Source organism: Sycon ciliatum, chromosome 5, assembly GCF_964019385.1.
Source record: "Sycon ciliatum chromosome 5, ocSycCili1.1, whole genome shotgun sequence".
NCBI lineage: Eukaryota > Metazoa > Porifera > Calcarea > Leucosolenida > Sycettidae > Sycon > Sycon ciliatum.
The window spans coordinates 18,875,686-18,894,258 of record NC_088647.1 but is presented as its reverse complement, the minus strand read 5'-3'; the positions used below and the strand labels follow the sequence as shown (position 1 = coordinate 18,894,258).

At 46.8% G+C, this 18,573-nt stretch overlaps 1 protein-coding gene across 4 annotated transcripts in view; it reads left to right on the top strand.

Moving 5' to 3' along the window:
- LOC135817930 (uncharacterized) overlaps positions 1–18,573 on the top strand; it is a 55,122-nt gene that overhangs the window by 4,814 nt on the left and 31,735 nt on the right. For all 4 annotated transcript variants that reach the window (XM_065331232.1, XM_065331230.1, XM_065331233.1 and 1 more), the window contains exon 2: positions 9,720–9,763. In XM_065331232.1, coding sequence (XP_065187304.1) covers positions 9,751–9,763 — 13 coding nt within the window. In that variant the 5' untranslated portion in view covers positions 9,720–9,750. The remainder of the gene's footprint in view (positions 1–9,719; positions 9,764–18,573) is intronic.

The window sequence follows — 18,573 nt, the reverse complement described above, 5'->3', positions numbered from 1 at the left end:
AAGAACGAAATGGCGCTTTTAGTGACATTTTGCATACAAATTAGGGCTGAAACAATTATACCGATAACTCGCATATCGATCGTTAAGAGTGCAATCGATAATCGTTAGTGTTCAAAACGAGTGCTAACAATTTTTTATGCATGTATATGAGTGACAGTATTCCAGCCCTTGCACTCCATCCGATAGTGAATACGAGTACAATCATGTACTTTCAAGCGCAGTAAAATTGATTTGTGGCTTTGAAAGAGATCGGAAGAGAGCACTCGTTGTCTTTTCAGTTCATTTGCGGGAAAGGTCAGAGATAAGAGCAGTTGCTGGAGGGTAATGACAAGATTCTTCCCTCTAGAAACAACATGAAATTCTCTACAGTCCATTCAGAAAAAGATGGGCCCTGGCTCTGGCGAGCTCCCGTATTTGGCGATTTTTCGTGATTTCATGTACACACGCGAAATTTGAACTTTGAAAAAGAGTCCAAAAAGGGTGCCTGAACTGGGGTTCGAACCCCACAATGCACTGTTGCAGGCAGGGTCAAACGGCCTGGATTTTGATGGTTTTTTCCAATTCAATGCTTCTGGGGCAAAACCTGGCCGATATCCTATTCTTGTTATGGCTTGCTTTTTGGACAAATAGACTTCAGAAACATAATTGGAAGAGGATTCCATAGGGGATTGCAGAAAAAAATTCTAAAAAAACTCAAAGTTTGACTCATTTATGGCCAAAAGCTAGAAGTCCATCTTTTTCTGAATGGACTGTAGGTCATGTTCATAAACCAGTCAGATGTCTACAGATGTCAACAGTGCGGTGCCACAAATTTCTAACGTAGCAAAAGTATCGTGGAATTTTTTCATAAACTGGTGTTCGAGGTACACGGGTAGAGCCGACAAGAATCGATAAAACCAATATATCGATCGTTAATGATATTGGTTGATCGTTAAGAGTTATTGAATGATCGTTTCAGCCCTAATACAAATCCCCATCTAGTAGGGTGCAGTTGTCATGACCTGGATCAGACTCGTCGTGAAAGCGACCACGCATTGAGTTCGGCAGCCAAAGCTAGACTCCGAAATATTCCTGAGTTCTGTAAGAACCATGATTAGTCCTGCGAAGGATTTGGCACTTTCGTTAGTTGAGCAATCATGGCTTACAACTCGTGGCCTAGAGTCGCAAAGTGTTGTCGTACGTCGGCAACACCTTCAGTACAAGTCGTCAGCATTGTACTCACTACCCTGTTGAGCTTGAGGGGGCCACGCTTAGTCCTGCAAGGGAGCTGATACCCTTGTTAGTTGAGCAAGAGTGGCGCCTCTTCTCGTGTCGTAAGACGCAAAGGGTCGACAGTACTTCGCGTACTCTAGACCCCAGGCCCGTTGGAGGGAACACGGCATTGCCGTCTGATGCTATGTTTGGGGGAAGAGCCCATATTGGGTGAAGCCACAAGAGCGACACAGCTATGCATCCCAGTCCACCGGATCGCGGACCAAGATCATGCCAGCATTTGGAGATCACTGATATTCACATTTGGGTGAGCGAGCTCCCCGCATTGATTGATCTTTGTACTATATTCTAGTTTGGCTGATTGCACATATTGCACCACTGTAATATAGAAATAATACGCATTCTTGCCGCTGTATACTTTTGATCACATAATGTAGCATACATAAGGAGCTGTTTTGCTAACATTCATCCTCGATCCGGGGAGCTCTCTACTCTCCTCGACTCTCGGGGAGCTCACTACTCCTCCGACTCTTTCCTGCTTTGGGTCTCAGTTGACTCTTCACACTTGATCTTTCGATCTAGCACTGCAATGGTTCAAATAAACACTGTTCAAGTGGAATTAGAGACCTGTCGTTCTGTGTGAGCTAGCAACTTGGATGGCGACTATATTGGTCGTCTACCTGGGTAGCCACTAGACTGATCTAAGCCAAGTCACAAACCCGCCCAAAGCGCGGCCATGACACAGTCACCCAGTTTCGGTGGAAGTGCGCGAGTTCGATTGGGATTAAAGTAGGAAGGGAGCGTCTCAGCTTCCTCGAACCACGACCATTCGGCTCAGCACCCCGAAGACTACAACTGGTGAAATTTTGATTTTAGCCTTAACTTCCCCTTTAACCCTTTGTCCTTTTGCCCAAAATGTATGTGAGGGGTACCTACTTCAACAAATCCACTCACCATACCCAAGCAGCTGATATTTTGTATGTACACTTTATGTTTTCCTGAAAGCTTATGATAATTGTGAACTAAAAATGCCGTTTGGGTTGCATTCCTCAGGTGGGTGTGGCTAATCAAGAGTATCAAAAATGATTTTTTTGGCAAAAATCGGCAAAATTCAAAGTTCAAGTTCTTTCCTATGTATAAATAATGTGCAATTTGTACAAGTGTGACCTGGAGTAGCACCACTGGCATGTTGGAGAAACACAGAGCATTAGCCAGAGGAGCGACAGTGGCCACAGGCTCGACATTTCGGCCCCGTGTGGCGACTCTCCTCGCTCTGCGCGGCTGTCGACCATGAGTTTGACGGCGCGCAGGTGACGGAGATCTGGACCTCTCTGGGATTGAACTGCTCTCCCGCTCCACGTGCTGCGGCACTCTAGCTGGCCCTGCTGCTCCACAACGGGTAAGACACGGCGGTGGTACACTCTCCTCACCACTCGAGTGCTGTTCTGCCGATCCTGCACTCAAATCGGAGTGGTCGACATGTGCGACAGTTGGATCGACGGGCCGACGGCTACAACATCATAGTCCGCATCGTTACCAAAATCAGAATCAACCCCTTCAACTAAGGCTTCGTCCAGTTCGTCCTCGTCATCAGAGGACATAGGATTGTCGCTCGGGTCACTCCAGCTATCCTCAAACAAGCGCTTCATCTGCATCAAGCGACCTGCGTGCTGCCATGTCGGAAATTACGGCGCAAGCAAACTTCGACTTTGATTTCCTGAAAATTTTCAAATGGCAACTAGCCCCAGCGACCCGTGCATCATCCTCTACATAGCATAGGCTGTGTGCACGTGAATTTTCATGTGGATCGGGTGATCCGCGTAGCTTCCAGGTCGCTTTGAACATGCGTGGGTTGAACCGTACACAGGTGTACGGTTCAAGTATGGGCGAAAGGACAAAGGGTTAACCCTTTCACCACTGTCGACGTATATATACGTCATGACGTGTGCACCTGCCCCACTGACGACGTTTATATACGTCCTCAGTGTACGTCGCGTTTGTACTGATGCCTCAACATCAGTGGGGCCTGGAACTGTTCCTCAGTGAGCTGAAGGACCTGATCGACGTGTATGTGGCCAGTCTGCACAGCAGAACAGCTGCGAGCATCGAGTTTGAAGTGCGTATTTTGGCATATCTTTCAAATAAATTGTTTTGCTCAAATTTCGTTTTCGTCATCTTGCCCTGCTGTTTCTCGGCAAGGTAAGTAGCTCAACTACTCTGTGTCAATGGAAGGAGTCCTGTGAAGCAGTGTGAGGCGGGTAATGACTCTGAGGATGATTCTGGGGACAATGAAATTGTGTCGGAGTCGTTTTCTGAGGATTACGAATTTGCTGCTATTCAAAAGATCGCAGCTGACTCGGACGCAGGGGATGCCGGAGACCAAAGAGATTTGGAAAGCGATGCTGAAGTCTCTGACACCTAGGCATGGTGTTCTGAGCAGGAGCTATCTGTCGTGAGCCCGTTTGCTGAAGTTCCTCAAGTAAACTGCGATCAAATTTGAAGGTCAGATTTTTGAAAATATTTGAATTTGAAGTCAAGTGTACTGGTCAGACATGCATGCAGATCACAATAGAGATGTGCATACATGTAAGTATTGATGTTGAGTACAGAGCCAGGCACCTACAGGATGGAGATTGCTATCAAATAATTATGAATCCAGAATAATCCAGAATAGTCAACAATTGTGCAATTTTGAACCACTATCAGAAATTGCGCAGCCGATTGTTTCTTGAATTTTCATGCGTACATACACGGGTATGCAGTATGCACTCGGCTGTTTAGCAATTTTGAACCACTATCAGAAATTGCGCAGCCGATTGTTTCTTGAATTTTCATGCGTACATACACGGGTATGCAGTATGCACTCGGCTGTTTAGGGAATGCTTCAGACTATTTTGATAGCTGGATTGTCTTGCCAGTGAGTGTCTAAATCAGAGAATGAGCAGTATTGCATTCTCCATCAATATGACTTTACCTGTGCCGCGTACGTACGTATGCGTGCGGCCAGTGATGATTCACCCTGGGATGCGCCGAGCACAGTGAGCCAACCGCTGCCACTGCACCGGCTGCTATTATACCTGATGCAGTTGCTGTGGTTGCTACTCCAGTTACTCGGCATCCTCACTGTCCATCACATGGTTTTGTCTTGAAGTAGGTAGGGCTGCTGGAGGATTCAAGCTTTACGAGGCGCCCAAGAAAAAGAAAGACCCATTCTGGATCGCGAAGTCGCATATGATGCAAGCGCCGTATAAAACAAGTTGCTGTACTCTAGTCTAGGTTGCCGTAGAACACCAGGATCATATCAAGCATGTTATTATGACATTTCTCCATTCTGAAGTCAACACTGACCAGTTATAGCACTGCTTGCCATTGCTTGTCTGATCTTTGTCGTCAATTGCCTAAATTGTATGAATTTTGAGGAAAAATCTCCAAAAGTCGCGTATCTAAATATGGTGTTATGAGTCTCGTACAATGAAATCCTACAAAATTTCTTTGGATTCACAGTGCATATGGCCATATGGCCATACCCAACATTTCCAATCAATTTTGGACCAGAATATGCATTTTTGGCCCCGTGGGAGTTGATTTTCCGGTAAGGGCTGAAAGGGTTAAGGCTGCTCTGGAAAGCTTAGATCCACGCTCTTCTCTTGGTACCCATCACGCACGCCCTGTACCAAAGGGAAATCCCATTGCACCCTTAAAAATTGTAAAGTCAAAATATTAATTGGACAATGGTTGAGGGAATGGGAAAGGGAAAACGTCTGAAGAAAAACCAAAATCATTCGCGATCACGCAGTGCCAATACTTCTGTGATCACCTGGTCGTCGCTCGGTCCGCCTTTGCCCTATCGCAACGTATTTTATATCACTGGAAAGCTGAGCTCAAGACATTTCCAGCGGTGTATTGATTGTGTGTAGATTGTCAAGTCGGTATAACATACCGATTATGTGTGACGGAGTTATGATAGATTGTACACTGGTCTATGCACTACAATTTATTGCGCAAATACTTGGACGAGTATAGCCTTAGCACGGAACGAGTTAATGGTTGAGCATCGAGGGACTGAAGCGAAGATTCTTCGTTCGTGTCCTGGTGGTACCATTTCATTTTTCTTCTCATTCTTTCCCCACTATTTAATCCTCCAAACTACTGAATGTAGCCGTTGCCGTGAACAATCTTGCCTTTTTAGGAAATTTCTCTTTGAAAATTCACTCTGAAACTGGAAGGGAATGGACAATACTGTCCGTGAAGAGAGTTCACCTGGGTTGATTAGTGGTATATGAGCCATGATCTCAGAAAATGTTTCGTCCTTTAGTATGTAAACTTCCATTCGTCAAAGTTTTACATCAATATTAGCCTTCCAAGTTCCAAGTCCCTTGAATTCTCTATATTGTAATTCTCCATATTGTAGAATGCACTTTCATTGTCCAATTCTGTTATGTACATGTATGCAGTATCATAGTTGTTCTGGGGTCCGCGAATCCCACGGTCACTGAGGCACCCAACTCATCCAGTACGTACTTTTGAAGAGCAGGCTGCGAGTTTGGCGAACGTGGCGCTTCAGCTGCTAGAGCGTCATGCCAAGATTCTCAAGAGGTCATTGTCAAGCGCAGAAAAGTGATTGTCACTAGAGCAGCCACGTCCGATTGATATCCAGTCCGCGATCCTTGCGGCAATTAGGGCTTCCTTGACACGTGGCCCATTCTGCTCCAAGTCATTGTAACTCTCGTCTTTGTCGTTGTCAGGCAGATGGAGCTGGCGCTTCTCCGCCACCGGTGCGTACGTGTCGTCGTCTCCGTCATTGCCATCATCACTCTTGCCGTCTGCATATCTGGGGATGTCGCAGTAGTCTCTATAACGACTCAACGTGCTCACCTAGGATAGACGCGTCCTCATGTGGCACACCGACAAACTCACTGCTACATCGTTTACTCGCCATTCTGACTGCCTACGATCTAACTGTGTGATATGTAAGAATATTCGTCCGAAGACGATCGACCCACGACCATAGAAGACTGTATTAGAATATAATTTATTACTACGACATTGTCACAATGTGGTGACAGGAAACACAACAACTGGACTCTCCAGTCAAAAGGAAAAGAACCACGCCAAAACCGTTTGGCTGCACCCACAAAATTAAAGGGATAAAAGACGCGCAAATATGAATGCTCAAAAAGACGCAAACAATCACAATCCGGAGTGGAATAATTACAACTCGTCACATATCTGACACTAACCTGGAAACAACAAAATCGAGATCGACCTCGTCTTTGACTACATTGCCTTCATGATCGATTGCGTTCGCGTTCTCTGTGACTAATTTTGGCGTCACATTCTGATGAAAGTTGGAATCATGTCCTAAGGTACATTTAGAACGAGGTTTGTCTCGTTGTCCAGAAAACGTCCGATCAGCGACATTCCCGCCAAGGGCCTTATCAGAGTTTAAAGCCCGCTCAATTGTAATTTTACTACTCTTGATGACACGTCGAGGGCCTTGGATTAGTTTAAAGCCCGCTGAATATACTCTAAACAGGTGCGTACAACTTCCTGTACGCCTTATAGTACGGTGCACATAATGAACTCTGCATAAAACGTTAGGTGTACTACTAAAAGCTACGCACTTTAGAAGTGTGTACGGTTTTTTCCTCCTGTACTCTTTTATCTGTACGATTTTGCCTTGTCCACAGCTAGCAGAACCCTATAAAAACCGAAGATCCAAGTCATTAAAGGTATTGAAAAGGGGCTCTCGAAACCCCTAAATAGCTCCACAAGCTATGAATAAGAATGAAGCTCGCAATAAGAGCCCAGCATTTCATTTGCTTCTATTCTACTTTTAGTAGTCCTCCGTGGTGCTGAGTTACCAGAAGAAAATATTCTATCATACCACATCAATCCTTTCTGCAAACAAACCACAAAACTACCCAATATAAGGGTACACGTTACACAAGCATAATGCAATTGAGATAATGCATATAACCTCGTTCTAAAATAGTTAGTGCATGGCAGGGAGGGCCTTTTGGGCTGTTAGTGCCCTCCACGTTAGCCCTGATATTATATGAATTAAATGACGATAGTAGGTTTTCTCGTGTTCAACCCTCCCGGTGGGGTTAAACTAACCTAGGTTAACCCTTTAATGATAGCTTGCATACCGTCCTACCGGTAGGACCCAAGAAATCGAGCTGCAAAAGTGCCTTTGGTTAAGAAATATCTTGAAACAATTGTTGAGATGAGGTCTTTGTCAGGCAAAGTAATGGCGCAAAATGCAAGGGTATGTCCAGTGCATTGCGTATGCGCAATTTTATCGAATGTCAAAATGGCCGCACATAATCCTGTCGGTGCGCTAGCAACTCTGTCCAAAGTGAATTTTGACCATGGCACATCAATTGTGGTGAGGTCCTAATGTTTTTATTAGCTTGCCAAGGCAGTGGAATGCATAATTCCATACTCCGTTTCCATGGTTACCATGGGCTATCACCATGGAATTTCGTAGTATGCATTGTGCTATCACGTCTAAATTTTGCAGACTCCTTCATTAGCCCCTTAGAACCAGTTAAGGGTCAAGTTTTAGGTCAATGTTAGAACAGAGGCCATGCAGCATGTCTGTTTATGATGGTCCTACCGGTAGGACCGAGGTCTATGCAAGCTATCATTAAAGGGGAAGTATACCCTAAAATTTCCCTGGTCGTTTGGAGAAGTAACGTTTTTCCTCACTCTCCTTCGGGAGAGTGAACAGTTTAATCAAGTGGAGTGAAGAAGTGAATGGAGCTAGGGATGAGAGCTCATTCACGGCCAGTGCGGAGTCGCGACTTTCAGCTGTTCGGCTGGTTGGCCACCCAGAGCTCCGTCAATGCGGGCATAGAGCTGAAGTGAGCGCGTAGCCGAGGTTGCGCTGACGGGTTGGCAGCGGCTAGCCGAGCTCCACGACATGTACGTTGAAATTTATTCTCTTTATCTTATTATTTCTTTTCTATCATTTCCCCAATAATTTCTGTGAACGCCTTGAGTGGAGAGCGCTTGCTCGAGCGTTGAATTCGGGTTCTTAATCCACCATTCTCGGTTCGCAAGGCTGGGCGGGATTGTGAGCAGGCTTTCATTTCATCTTTTCTTATTATTTCTGCTTTTCATCTGAATAGTGGGATCTAAGACCATGATTGAGAAACAGAGGGTAGAGGAGACGTTCCTGTTTGACAGCAAGATTGTGTAGACCCAAACCGATCATCAGCGTGGATTGTTCACTCGAATATGTTTGTGGAAGGTAACTGGCATGTTGAAATTTGCTCTGAGGCCAGAGTCGATCGAACCGAGCCACTCCTTTGTGTTGGCCCGTTGCCCGATTTTTCGTTTCAAATCGGAGGTGGCTCCAAACCGGAAAGATTTTAGAGTGCATATCAAGTTCACTCTGAGTTCGGAAATTAGTTAATTGTTATCGCTGCACGACGGCCAGTACAGAGCAACAATAAGCCTTGTGTGTGCTTCCATTAGTTTTCATTTGTATACGGTGCTTTATTGGCAACAGGCAAGCCGCTGTTTACCTGAGACAAGAAGTTGATTTTCGAAAGACGTAAAACACCTGCTAGGTATGGCGCTTCTGGTTATCGCAGAGCCATGAAATTTTGGCTAGGAGTGAAACACAATGTAGTCTCAATGTGACATATGTCTTCTAATCAAAATATCAAAAGAGAAAGTGAATATTGAGCCCGTTAATAGGTCTGATCTACTCACCTCCCACCGCTTTAGGAGCTGCATCTGCGCCTTGATCTTTGAGGGTGGTGGCGTTCCTGCAGATGCGGATAATTCGGTCTCCAGGCGAGTCTCACGCGGACCATGAATCTTTCCCTTTTTTCATCTCATTTCGAAAAATTCTGCGCTAATCATCCCTCTCCATCTGCGCATAAAATCTAGACTGACAACTTGTCTTTACTTTTGTATCTTTCTCTCTCTCTCTCTCTCTCTCTCTCTCTCTCTCTCTCTCTCTCTCTCTCTCTCTCTCTCTCTCTCTCTCTCTCTCTCTCTCTCTCTCTCTCTCTCTCTCTCTCTCTCTCTCTCTCTCTCTCTCTCTCTCTCTCTCTCTCTCTCTCTCTCTCTCTCTCTTTCTTTCTTTCTTTTTCTCTTTCTCTCTCTTCCGGCTCCATCATTATCGATCTTTGTACAATTTCAATTTGAAGTGCACTCGGGGCACGATTCGTAGTAGCAGTAGCTGGAAACGCAATGCTTATTGTGATCGGATATTGTATACGATTGTGCTGTTGTGTGTGTGTGTGTGTGCGTGTATGTGTGTGTGTGTGTGTGTGTGTGTGTGTGTGTGTGTGTGTGTGTGTGTGTGTGTGTGTGTGTGTGTGTGTGCGTGTGTCTGTGTGTGTGTGTCTGTGTCTTTGCGTGTGTGTGTGTATGTGTGTGTGTGTGTGTGTGTGTGTGTGTGTGTGTGTGTGTGTGTGTGTGTGTGTGTGTGTGTGTGTACGTATGCATGTCGTTCTTGATGTTGTTTGATGGTTATATATTTCCAGGCCGTGTATATCAAACTCTGTCGACAAACTAATGGCGTCTCTAGGTACGTTTTATCACATTTGTTGTCAACATTATGGGTGAACCCGATAGGCTGGTGCAGTTGCTATAGATACTTTGCCAAATATGCCTTTGGTATGAGTAGAGAGGTGTGCAGTGCATGCTGAACACATTGCCAGTCTAGTGCACAGACCGTGTAATGTGCACGGACATGAGGCTACCCTGTATGGAGTTGAGAGTGCATGGTTGAGAAATAAATGTCAGCAGATACAGTGTTAAGAATAGAATATTGAAACCTCGTCATTTCTGCGTAATGTACTGCATTCTTTGTGTGAGTGTGATTTCACGCAGGATACACACTCAAACAAAGAATGAAGTAAATTTCAAGATTAGAGAGGTTAGGATGCATGTTATTTCTGACGTGACGCGAAAGTTCAGCTCGCGTTATTTGGCTCGCACGTCCAAAAATCAACGCGAGTGGCCTGCTGCTTACGTCGAAATTTGAAGTTTTATGCCAAATTTGACGTGAAATTGCGCGTCACGTCGGAAATAACGTGCATCTTAACCTCTTTAGCACGACGCCACCTGAGCGCGCCCCACGACAACACCTGTAAAAGTCGCATTTTCCCATGAAAGTACTAGCTGCTCAAGGATCGATAACTTTACCTTTCCTTGGACGAATTCCACAATCTTGAGCTTCCTGGAAAGGTCTTGAGACGAGTGACAAACTGGTGTCAAACCCAGCTCGGAGCGAAACCACAACCCCGTGCTACAGTCAGGCAAACTTCATCCACGTGCTCGACAGACTTGAGCACAGCCAAGACTAACCAAGCTCAAATATTCAGCTGCCATTTCGGTCTCCTTGCTCGTATCGAGCTCAAAAATTTTGTGAGGACTCACGGGATCCACTACAATCATTTGAATCTTGTTTCCATGGCATCAGGTAGCGCACAAATGATCCATGATGGAAAATACGCGTTCTGCAGACTGCGCAAAAAATCGAGTTGAAATTTGCCGTGTCGAGTCGCATATCTCAACAACCGGTAGTCGTATCGCTTCGGCGATTGTGTCTATCGCCTGCTGAGAGTTTTCTCTTGCAGATACATGTTTCGATTGTGACAATCGACCAAGTATTGAGTGAGTTACGATAGTTTGAACAAATCACTATGGACTCAACACGGACCCCACGACTATGAGATGCAGGTTCACTGTACAGTGTACAGCGCGCGTCGTACTAGTACGACGGCCGTGGGGCATGCAACTCATGTGCGTCGTACTAGTACGACGCTCGCGCTAAAGGGGTTAAAGGGGAAGTCCGGTGAAAAATTTAAATTTCACAGTCTGTAGAGTTCGGGGCGCTGAGTCGAATGGTCTTTGTCCGAGGAGGCTGCGGCCTATGGTTCGTCAGATACGCCCAATCGAACATGTGCGAATTTGAGCGCACCTCACCCAGATCCAGGTGATGACGTCACAGCGTGCAGCCAGGTAGCCACACCATCTGGATGTGTACAAAACGGCCAAATTCGGAGCGCGTTCGATTGGGGAACCGTTTGTCGCAGCTACTTCAGACCAAGACCATTCGATTCAGTGTTACAAACACTACGTACCCTAAAAATACAGTATAACCTCGAGGTTATACTGTATTTTTAGCCGTTTCCGAGTTGGACTTTTCCGTCGGCATGCACTGGCCTCTACGGCTCTACAATTAGTACAAATGTGCTGCGTGCATGCTAGCACACACTCATCACACACGGAACTACTCCCGCACTGCCGTGCTGGGGTAGGTAGATCTACAACAAGACTCGAGTCACAAGACTCAGACAACTAGTCAACAGACAACACACGGACTTGTCATGTACCACTCGTATCAGTCGTATTGAACAGTCATGTAGTCAGAGAACGAGAGTTTCTCCTTGCCGGTGCCGGTGGTTGTGCTTTGAGAAAGAAAAATTTAGTTTTCCGCTCCCGCCTCATTATTTTATGCTACAGCGATGAGTGCACAACCGTGACAAGTGACAAAACAGCGAACAGCTCCCGGACCTAGAACTTTCAGATCCCGTAGCGTTGCGAGCGAAGAGTCGTGCCCGTGGTTCAAAGAGCCTGCACTGTTCTCCAATTGAGTAGTCCGAAATATGCCAAGTTCGCACCAAAACATCACCATGTGGCAGGCTACTGGAGTCTAAGCGAATCGGTATGGAACAACATTTAGAGCACTCGCATCACTCTTCTCCATTTTGGCGACTCTGCTCTCCAGCGATCTGATAATTATATCAGCCTCGTCTGCAATAGCTGCTGCTTCTTCATCAGTCGGAGACTCAGTAGCGCTCACTCTTGACCGGCCCGCGCGGCCATTTCTTCAGCTGAATACCGAGGTTCTCAGCCCCAGACCGAACTCATGAAGGTCAGCCATGGCTGCATCCTCACTCTCACAAGGAGTTACGTCTTCGGAGTCGCTTGCACCACCTACTATGGGTCGCCAAATCATTTGAAATAGCACTGACACTATTGCTTTCACGCACTCCTTTTGACTTAGCTGCACGCTATGACGTTGCGGAGGGTGTGGCGCGGCCGCATGACGTCATGGCGCAGCCCCCGAAACTCAGTTTTTCAAACGGAAATATCTCGAGAACGCTTTGTCGGAGACACGTGGGACCAACACCATTCGACTCAGCGGCCGAAACTCTACCGACCCTGAAATTTAAATTTTTCACCGGACTTCCCCTTTAACCTCTCTATTATGAGGGTTTCAATGTTCTAAAGGGGAAGGAAGTTAGTTCACCCTAAAATGAAAACTTCACAACCTGTAGCCAAAAATGCACTGATTCCAATGGTGAAGGTCCCAGGTTGATCGGAGCAGCCGTTCCCGAATTATACCGGCTTGAAGTTTGCACTAAACTTGGTGACATGCGTTAACTTGCCAGACTTGGCCGGATTTATGACGTCAGAGAGATAGACTTTGTGTGGGAGTAGATGGGGAAATTTCAGTATTTTGGCTCTCCATTGTCCCAAAGAATCGAATCTTTTTCAAACTTCGGTATGGGACAGATGTCACCCTACCGGTATCCCGACTGGAAAAAATTCTAGTATGAAATTCATTGTTGCAGAGAAACAAGAAAGAAATCGTTTTCCCCATCTACGCCCATACAAAGTCTATCTCTCTGACGTCATAAAATCCGGCCTAGTCTGAGCAAGTTAATGACGTCATCATGATGTCACCAAGTTTAGTGCAAACTTCAAGCTGGTATAACTCGGAAACGGCTGCTCCGATAAACCTGGGACCTTCACCATTGGAATCAGTGCATTTTTCGCTACAAGTTTTCATTTTAGGGTGAACTTCCCCTTTAAAACCTTTTGCACCCTGGTGCTAAATCCCCAGGTTCCTGCCACCGGTCGCGCTGCCACACGCAATAGTCCCAGTATGCATTTCCTCAATTTTTACGCCACGTAGAATGATGATTCAAAGTCCTGCAGATTCATAAAGCTCTAGCGATTCATTTGGTCTTTACTTCGCATGCTCTGTGCAGCGATGAGTCACAGGGAAAGTCCCCGTTGAGGCACGCCGACGCACTTTGAAGCACTCTGCGCACAAATTTCGAAACAATTTCAAGCGTATCCGCGTTTCGTTCTTCGATACTCAGTGGTTCCGCATCGAGCTATATCAAACGACATACCACTGTAACGCTTATTCTCTCACCTTTCCAATGAGCCATCATTCGCGACGATCGGATAAAGGACAATGGAGTTTACGACTATTTGAACAGTGATGTATATGCACTGTACAAGTATGCGCTTTTACTTGACGCACATATGCATCATCAGGAAATAAGGGTATGACGTTTTGATGCACATGTGCGGCATCAGTCGGCAAAGGGTTAACCCTTTGCCGACGGACCATACTTTTATCGAGCACGGGAGATCGATAAATTCAACATTTTCATTGGGTTTAATTCATACTGAACACTACTGTGACTGGGTCAAATCTCAGTTATTTGGAGAAGCCGAAATATGTATAATTGTATATTGAAAAGAATACTGTCAGCTGTCGCTTTGAACAGTTGTGGAAGCAATAGGATCAGCGGTTTGTGAGATACGATGCTCGTAACTTTGGTCACGGCTAATTTGCGTTCAGGGCGCGCTGCGTGACCAAATAGCCGGGATTTTCCCTGCACACGACAGCTGTTGGCACGGACACCTGCTAGTTGCTATTAAAAAAATGAGCTTTCTGCAAGCAAGGAGAGCAAAATGGCGGATGGAGATCAATCGAGTGTGCAAGCCCCGCCCTAAAACGCCTTTGCCGGCAAACAGCGCTAAGCCAAAGCATTTCATGGAATGGAGTTTGAGTTCATCTTAGTGTACCTCTCGTGAGGAGCTTTCCAGGATGCCTTAGATGATGACAATTGTCCAAGAAATACCAAATGTATGTCCCATTCAAAGTAAAACTTTAACCCTTTAGGGCCCACAATTATTTCAAGGAATGCACTGCATACGCGAGCCCAGGTACTTATCTGGTCGTTACTTTGGTGTCCTTTGGCCGATTTTGGTGATCTTGGGCTTTCTGGAAAGCTCTTGGCCAGAGGAACACAGCGATACCCAACTGTTGTCCCTGCCCTTTTGGCACGTGTGTGCCCCTTTTGGCACGTGTGCGCGGACTGCGCCGGTTGCGCATGCTTGCGTGATTGTCGTACATGTTCTTGCTGTTGTGTGCATGCTTATCGTGCGCATTCTGCTTGTTTTGGGTGCCTTCTTCTTGAGACTCTCTTTGGAGCAACAGCGATAATCTGTTCTCTGAGTGTGGCGTCCGTGTGATATGAGATATCGAGAGTAATCGGAAGGGCTATCGTGCAAGGGAATAAAACCACCCGACGACAATCCATTATGGAATCCACAGAACCAGCGCCGCTGCGCGATTCGGCGCTCCAAAGCCAGCATTGCGAGCGCCCAACTCAAATTCTCTGTCATTTCAACAAAATGTATCGCAGATCGCTCAAATTTATTTTACATGAGAGCTGAGAACCATGCCTTTACGATGACGTGAACTATTTGTGGCTGTGCGGGCCGCGAGTCAGGGAAAACCCCCAAAAACGAGTTCAAAATGCACGCGCCCGAGGTGACTCTGCTGAGCGAATTTAGTTCGAGTCTCATAACTCCGCTCTCCGACCTTGGATCGCCTTCGGGTTTTTTTTAGCCGATAGCTGAGACAATTCTAATGTCGATAGACCTTTCGATGGTGCGATTTGGTCAAGGGACGGCCCAGTTACGCCAGGTTGCGCTTTGAAAAGTATGCAATATACACTGGTACGGATATATCCGTACTATGGGCCTCAAAGGGTTAAAGAGTGCAATTCTCTGTATAGTTGAAATCGGATGGTGAGCCAATTTAACCCTTTACCACGGCACATACTTTTATCGATCACCGGTGATCGATAAATTCTACACTTTTCAAATATTTTGAAACGACAGTAACTTGGTCAATTCTCAGTTGTTTGGAGAGAACGAAATATGAAGGAAGAAGGGAAAACTCTCAGCTGTCGTCTCAAACAATCGCCGAAGCGATAGCATGAACGGTGAGGGAGTTACGATGTGCTGTAGTGTTCGTCACTGTCAATTGGCGCTCAGGGCCGCGATGCGTGACTGACCGGCCGGGATTTTCCCTGAACTCGTCGGCTGTTGGCAAGGATACACTCATTCAAATTCGAACAGAGGTTCCTGCGAGTGCCCACAAAAAAATTCAGCTTCATACGAGCAAGGAAAGTGAAATAGCGGATGGAGATCGATCTAGAGCGCGAGTCCCGCGCTGAAACGCCTTCGCTGGCTTGCAGCGCTGGTCCTGGGCATCTCTCTCGTGGACTCGAGAGTTTTTTTGGGCTCATCATGTTCCTCTCGTCAGGGGATTTCCAGGATGCCCAAGATGATGACAATTGTCCCAGGGAAACTAAAGTTACGTCCAATTCAAGGTAACGAAATTGAGGGCACAATTCTCCATATACATTGAGTCCAGTCCATAAAGGGTTAAAGGGGAAGTATACCCTAAAATCAAATTTTCACCAGTTGTAGTCTTCAGGGTGCTGAGTCGAATGGTCTTGGTCCGAGGAAGCTGAGACGCTCCCTTCCTCCTTTATTCCCAATCGAACTCGCGCACTTCCACCGAAACTGGGTGACTGCGCCCTACTAGATGGGGATTTGTATGCAAAATGTCACTAAAAGCGCCATTTCGTTCTTATAAAAGCACGGATGACCGCGATTGGCCCATATGATGTAGTCTTTTGGACGCTGAGTCGACTGGTTTTGGTCCGAAAAGGCTGCGATGCAGCGTTCCTCCTTTATTCCCAATCGAACATGGCTGAACAAGCGGTCACGTGCTCCTGCGTACACCAGTCAGCTGGTCACCGTGCCTGCAGGGTACAACTTACTAGCCTGTTTGACCTTTTTTGGGTGCAGTCCTGTCACTCGAGTTGAACTCGAGTTGAACCTTGGTGTGAAAGTTGTCGCCTGCTGCCGCGGTGACCAGGTGATTTGGGCACCCAGGAGCACGTGACCGCTTGTTCAACCATGTTCGATTGGGAATAAAGGAGGAACGCTGCATCGCAGCCTTTTCGGACCAAAACCAGTCGACTCAGCGTCCAAAAGACTACAACATATGGGCCAATCGCGGTCATCCGTGCTTTTATAAGAACGAAATGGCGCTTTTAGTGACATTTTGCATACAAATCCCCATCTAGTAGGGCGCAGTCACCCAGTTTCGGTGGAAGTGCGCGAGTTCGATTGGGATTCAAGTAGGAAGGGAGCGTCTCAGCTTCCTCGGACCAAGACCATTCGACTCAGCACCCAGAAGACTACAACTGGTGAAAATTTGATTTTAGGGTATACTTCCCCTTTAAAGGGGAAGTCCGGTGAAAAATTTAAATTTCAGGGTCGGTAGAGTTTCGGGCGCTGAGTCGAATGGTGTTGGTCCCACGTGTCTCCGACAAAGCGTTCTCGAGATATTTCCGTTTGAAAAACTGAGTTTCGGGGGCTGCGCCATGACGTCATGCGGCCGCGCCACACCCTCTGCAACGTCATAGCGTGCAGCTAGGTCAAAAGGGGTGCGTGAAAGTGTCAGTGCTATTTCAAATGATTTGGCGACTGATATAATTTATTAGTTGGTGCAAGCGACCCCGAAGACCTGTAACTCCTTGTGAGAGTGAAGATGCAGCCATGGCTGACCTTCATGAGTTCGGTCTGGGGCTGAGAACCTCGGTATTCAGCTGAAGAAATGGCCGCGCGGGCCGGTCAAGAGTGAGCGCTACTGAGTTTCCCGCTGATGAAGAAGCAGCAGCTATTGCAGAAGAGGCTGATGTAATTATCAGATCGCTGGAGAGCAGGGTCGCCAAAATGGAGAAGAGTGATGCGAGTGCTCTAAATGTTGTTCCATACCGATTCGCGTAGACTCCAGTAGCCTGCCACATGGTGATGTTTTGGTGCGAACTTGGAATATTTCGGACTACTCAATTGGAGAACAGTGCAGGCTCTTTGAACCACGGGCACGACTCTTCGCTCGCAACGCTATGGAATCTGAAAGTTCTAGGTCCGGGAGCTGTTCGCTGTCTTGTCACTTGTCACGGTTGTGCACTCATCGCTGTAGCATAAAATAATGAGGCGGGAGCGGAAAACTAAAAGTAATTTTCTTTCTCCAAGCACAATCACCGGCACCGGCAAGGAGAAACGCACGTTCTCTGACTACATGACTGTACAATACGACTGATACGAGTGTAGTACATTACAAGTCCGTGTGTTGACTAGTTTTCTGAGTCTTGTGTCAGTTGTGACCCGAGTCTTGTTGTAGATACTACCCCAGCACGGCAGTGCGGGAGTACTGTAGTTCCGTCTGTGATGAGTTTGTTGACTGCACTACAGCAAGATAACACACTGCACGCACTGCAATCTCTGCATGCACGCAGCGCGCACAGCGCTAGCGCGTAGAGGCTGACGGAAAAAGTCCAACTCGGAAACGGCTAAAATACGGTATAACCTCGAGGTTTACCAAGCTGAAAATCACAGAGTACGTAGTGTTTGTAACACTGAATCGAATGGTCTTGGTCCGAAGAAGCTGCGACAAACGGTTCCCCAATCGAACGCGCTCCGAATATGGCCATTTTGTACACAACTAGATGGTGTGGCTACCTGGCTGCACGCTGTGACGTCATCACCTGGATCTGGGTGATGCGCGCTCAAATTCGCACATGTTCGATTGGGCGTATCTGACGAACCATAAGCCGCAGCCTCCTCGGACAAAGGCCATTCGACTCAGCGACCCGAACTCTACGGACTGTGAAATTTAAATTTTTCACCGGACTTCCCCTTTAATTATGGTTAAAAAAAATTAAAAAAGGAGAGGTTGGTGCGACTTCGGCGATAGTTGAGGAAGAGTGTGTTGCTCCCTACATGGGAGCTCGCGGTTTTCCTGCCGACTTGAATTCTCACTTGACTGACTCACGACTGCCACCCAGAGCACACGAGAAGTCCATCGAACCGTCCACTCGGCAAACCTGCAAGAACGCCCCACTCCCTGCTCAATACACAGTGTTTCGGGGAATTCACCCCTCATCAGTTGAGCTTGAGTAGGCTGAGGAAAATTGTGCCTGAAGAGCACCACTTATATAGTGCTCTCCAGGCCAGGGCCGGCGCCACTAGTACGGCCGCTTTACTTCCCAAAAAGTCGGTCCACGTGGAATGTCCAAAACCGGGGAGAAAACGCTTCGATGCATGATTTTGTACAGGGAGTTGCCCAGAGTGCAGGATTTGCCGTCTAAATTCCTAACTTTTCTGGGGGAGAACCCCCCCCCCCTCCCCGACCCCCCCCCCCCCTCCTTCAAGATG